The 5,007-nt window shown below is 32.4% G+C and overlaps 1 protein-coding gene across 4 annotated transcripts in view; it reads right to left on the bottom strand.

Annotated features, from left to right (window-relative positions):
- Positions 1 to 5,005, bottom strand: part of LOC125649191 (centrosomal protein of 112 kDa-like) — a 36,387-nt gene extending 31,382 nt beyond the window's left edge. For 2 of the 4 annotated variants that reach the window (XM_056167166.1, XM_056167164.1), the window contains exons 1-6: positions 4,953 to 5,005; positions 4,301 to 4,463; positions 2,794 to 2,857; positions 2,493 to 2,610; positions 2,069 to 2,110; positions 813 to 955 (exon numbers count right to left, since the gene is read on the bottom strand). In XM_056167166.1, coding sequence (XP_056023141.1) covers positions 813 to 955; positions 2,069 to 2,110; positions 2,493 to 2,610; positions 2,794 to 2,857; positions 4,301 to 4,406 — 473 coding nt within the window. In that variant the 5' untranslated portion in view covers positions 4,407 to 4,463; positions 4,953 to 5,005. Of the gene's footprint in view, positions 1 to 770; positions 956 to 2,068; positions 2,111 to 2,492; positions 2,611 to 2,793; positions 2,858 to 4,300; positions 4,464 to 4,952 lie in introns of all 4 variants that reach the window. The other 2 variants (XM_056167165.1, XM_056167163.1) reach the window with 1 other exon arrangement.
- Between the last annotated feature and the right edge of the window lie 2 nt (positions 5,006 to 5,007).

Consider the following 5,007-nt stretch of genomic DNA (forward strand, 5'->3'; position numbering starts at 1 on the left):
AATTCAATTACAGTGTATATTCAACATGTACGCTACATGTATGTTGATAATGACATGTAAATAAGAAGTTAACATATTGTATATCATACATACAAATGAACACTGAAAGCAATGGTTACTTGGGCTATTCAAACCAATACATACTGCATTCAATATAATCTGAGATATATACTATATTGTAGTCACATATACTGTACATAGGTGTTAAAATGTTTACATGGGGTTTTAAAAATCAGTCAGTTAAATAAGTTGTTACCTGTAACATGCATTAACATCCCATCATGCACTTGGCATTCAGTCTACCCTGGCACCCGTACAAGTCAAGTGCACACTTGATCGATAACTGTACATAATTTGTTTATAATTTCTTATTCATCTTCATCCATATTTCCAAACATTCCTTTTCAAAAAATCTTGGGACTCCAAATAATTTGATATGTCAAAAAATGATGTGTTAATATATAAAAGCAAAAATCACTTGGATTTCATTTTTTGGTACAATTTACATGCAAGGTATGAAGATAAACTAATTTTACTGAAGAGAAACTAGTTTTACCAGGGTAACGGAGTTTATAGAAGTAATGGTTTTGCCATACCCTCATACAAAACATTTCCCACTGTCAACAAAATTTTCCCTATGAAGCTGTAAAACAGATCCACTACATCTACAGGAAATCTAAATTTGACCCCTGTGCACTTGATCCAATACAGTGAGAGAAAGCGACACTCAGCTAATTTTTTTCACGCTCTACTGAACATGCTTAGCATACCTCGGTGATTTCGGACTTTTTGGAACAGGGATTTTAGAGTACCTTCGTGGGGAAGACTCGTAGCGGATGGGAGACAACCCAGACTTCCATGTAGACGATGCAGCCGGATTTCCAATATTGGATCGGAACAGAGATGATCCAACTGAAGTAGTTAGCTCCCCTGCCACCCAATCAGGCACCTTTTCCTGTTTAGAAATAGGTCAATCAAAATGAAAACTGGTGTAAGTAAAACTTGTATTATTTCAACAACATCCCACGAAACAAAACTTCATACTTAACAAATACATGTAAGTGTAATTTTGCATTTAAGGTATTCAATGTGTAATGACCATATTTCATATCTAATAAATGGATGGTGGAATTTTTGTAATCATGGTATCATTTTGAAGGGTTCATCAAATAAAAATAATCCACCGTAGGAATTTTCAAAATTTTGTTTACTGCTTGATTTATTTCACCTAGGATTTAACATTGAAGTATATGGGAAAAGCATGTTTTATTACAATATTTTAAAAAGAAATTATATTTTCACACAAATCTCTTGGTAGAAAGTTACAAACACTTTCTCTTAGTGAAAATATGAAATAAAATTAATCATTGACCACACACATTTTTAGAAAATTAGATTTTTCTTGATTTTACAAAGGGCAGACAACTCTTCCAAAAAGTCTTAAGTGCAAAAAGGTCAGCTTCTAATCATTTACCAGTCATGTGAATTTCATCTGCTTCACTTTCATCATTATTTAACAATAAACATTTATGTTGATCTAAATCCTTCAAAACTGTTCATTATCCTTTCATTATACATGGAATACCTTAATGACAATTGCTACAAACTTTTTTCAAATCTGATGAAAACAAAATTTATGTTTTTATAAGTAAAATGAATACAATTTGCCGTATGGATCGTAATTCACTTCAATGATTTTTCAATTGAGTCCAAAACAGTGGGGAAAATTTATATAGTTATACAGGAAGGGCTATGATATTTCAACTTTTGAACATTTGACATAGAAAATTTACAAGTCCCACATTCTTTTATAATTTTTTTTTAAAATTTCATATTTGTACTTATTACAACAAAACTAAGCCAAAACATATATATCAACCTATGTATCCATTTTTATTTTTGTACCAATTGTCCTAAATAATTATGGATTAGAATCATCTTGACATTCCTAACCCTGTTGATCAACAGCCTACTTGGCATACCTCGGCTGATTACATTTAACTTCTTGATGAAGGATATTGTAACCGGCCGAGGTGTGCCAAGTGTCAACAGTGAACATACAACTTACATCATCAGATCCTTTATCAGACGGCTCATCAAAATATATGGACTGAAAAGAAAAAAGTGTATCATATACCACATATCATGGAATCATTTAAATTCGTGGGGACCAATTTTTGTAGATTATCAAGAATTTGCAGGTTTGTTGGGGTGTAATTTCGTGGATATGAGTTCTGTACATTGAAAAATTTGTTCATTTCATTGTGGTTTTAAAATTTGAGAGAAAGGACTACCCATAAAATCCATAAAAATTGAGCCCACACCAAATTAATTGTGGTCTATAATTTTTAAATATGCAAATGTATCTTTAATGACTGATTCACTGTATATGAAACAAACATCTATATATTATTTGATCTCTAATTATTAGTTACAGAACTTATACAGATCACATGGATTTCTTCATTTAGCAAATACTCTTTGAATGGTACCATATACGGTGGCAAGGTTGGCAGAGGTCCTTCCTGAGGTTTACTTGTAAATGGGCCTTCTAACACCCCCCTCTTCAACATGTGAAGCATAAGCTGGGCATAGGCATTCCTGTTTTTTCTGCAAAATAAAAATTAAAGGTGATAAAATTACACTTCTCCTTTATCTAAATGAATGAGCATTTGTCTTCCACACTTTACTTTTTATGTTATTGTGTATGAATCGTACAGAAATTGATACCTATGTTTATGAACACATGCATAATACGAAAATAGAATTCTTGAAGAGACAAGAAACTCAAACCTTCCAGTAATTCCAGTCACAGGTTCACATAGCTTCTTAATCCAAATTGCACACTTCTGACGATCTACAAATCATGATAAACATAACTCATAAACTTAGCTTCTTAATCCAAATCGCACACTTCTGACGATCTACAAATCATGATAAACATAACTCATAAACTTAGCTTCTTAATCCAAATCGCACACTTCTGACGATCTACAAATCATGATAAACATAACTCATAAACTTAGCTTCTTAATCCAAATCGTACACTTCTGACGATCTACAAATCATGATAAACATAACTCATAAACTTAGCTTCTTAATCCAAATCGCACACTTCTGACGATCTACAAATCATGATAAACATAACTCATAAACTTAGCTTCTTAATCCAAATCGCACACTTCTGACGATCTACAAATCATGATAAACATAACTCATAAACTTAGTTTCTTAATCCAAATCGCACACTTCTGACGATCTACAAATCATGATAAACATAACTCATAAACTTAGCTTCTTAATCCAAATCGCACACTTCTGATGATCTACAAATCATGATAAACATAACTCATAAACTTAGCTTCTTAATCCAAATCGCACACTTCTGACGATCTACAAATCATGATAAACATAACTCATAAACTTGTAAACAAATGTATGCTGATTTTATTTCATTTTCAAATAACCTTTTTCTCGTTTTCACAAATATGATAATACTTTGGAAAATTCAATGATAACTGCTTTAAGAAAAATATGATTACAGCTTTTAATCATTACATGTGACTCTCACTGGCTCAACCTTTGATCTGTAACATGTTTAAAGGTTATCAATCTCTCGATATCAAACCCAAGTCACGAATTTTCCATGTTAAACTAAGCAAATTTACTACCTTTCCATCAAACTCTTGATCTCTTGAAACACTTTATCTTTCAAACTAACATATAAATATAGGTTCCATCATGCATATTTAAAAGATTTTTTTTTTTACAATTCACATGACCAAATAGAATCATGACTCTGACACCCTCAATTTGTAAGCAATAACTGTGTCAAGAATAAGTGTTAAATGTCACTTTTTTTTTTACAAAGGTTTGATCTGAACAAAATTTGCACAAACAGGCTAAGAGGCAGTTAGCTTATATACCTCCCATTCCAATTTTGTTTACATGATGTATTAACTCTTTCTAGTGACAGTTGTGCACGTTGTTATGAGGAAAATTTGGAGGGAGAAAATGCTTTAGTAGGAGATTAGTGTCTCCTGACATGACAAGAGATGAGGCTGTTTCACAGGTCACAATCAACACCTCCCTGTCTACTAAATTCCATGTTTAAATATATAGCCAAACAATTTCTGTCATGTTAGATGTACAGATTTATCGATCTTACACTTTTATGTTATCCTATCTTTACAGTAAAACAATAGATGCATAAACATTTAAAAGCCAAATGACCCATGCATGATTACATTTAAATATATATATACCGTTAAAAACAGTATAAATGAGACCCCATATCTACCTGTTTTATGAGGTAGCTTCAGCACATGTGGTTTCATCTCAGCCAAGACCTTGTCAAATTTCTGGTCCAGCCCCACAAATACGGGATCTTCTGACGATGAAGTCATTGTGACAATGCCGGGATTTTCAATTTATACCATACACACAGAGTTTGTTCATTTCTACTGTAAAATGGAAAATAGAACTGCATTACACAATAAATACATATGAACAGAGAATAAATACATATGAACTGAGAAAATCTAAAGTATTACAGTCAATGGCATAAACATGATAAATATTTCTATTCCATAATCACAGACCTCTGAATACAACCAAGACAACTGCACATTTAATAATCCACCAGAAAAACAGGGAGTATAATTTGAATATTTCTGGAATATATCAGAGTTAATCAGCTTGCATTTCAATATTCTGAGCGATTGTTTGCTCTGTTCATCAAACATATAAACACTCAAGCAACTTGCTAAATTCTTCTATTGCACATGCACAGACTTGCTCGCAACGAAGATTTAGAAGTGAATCGTCGCCAGAAATAAAACGTTTTTTCATTGAAATAAAAACCAAAATTATCCATTTGTTATTCTTAAGATATTGAGTCATCTGTTATGTCATAGATGGTCACTGAAAGGCTGGGAAAAGCTGTTACTTACACACAATATTCAAGTTTGCCGCATCTTTGTTTGGGCGGAAGTACTACTAGTGCGA

This window comes from Ostrea edulis, chromosome 5 (assembly GCF_947568905.1).
Source record: "Ostrea edulis chromosome 5, xbOstEdul1.1, whole genome shotgun sequence".
In the NCBI taxonomy this organism is placed as follows: Eukaryota; Metazoa; Mollusca; class Bivalvia; order Ostreida; family Ostreidae; genus Ostrea; species Ostrea edulis.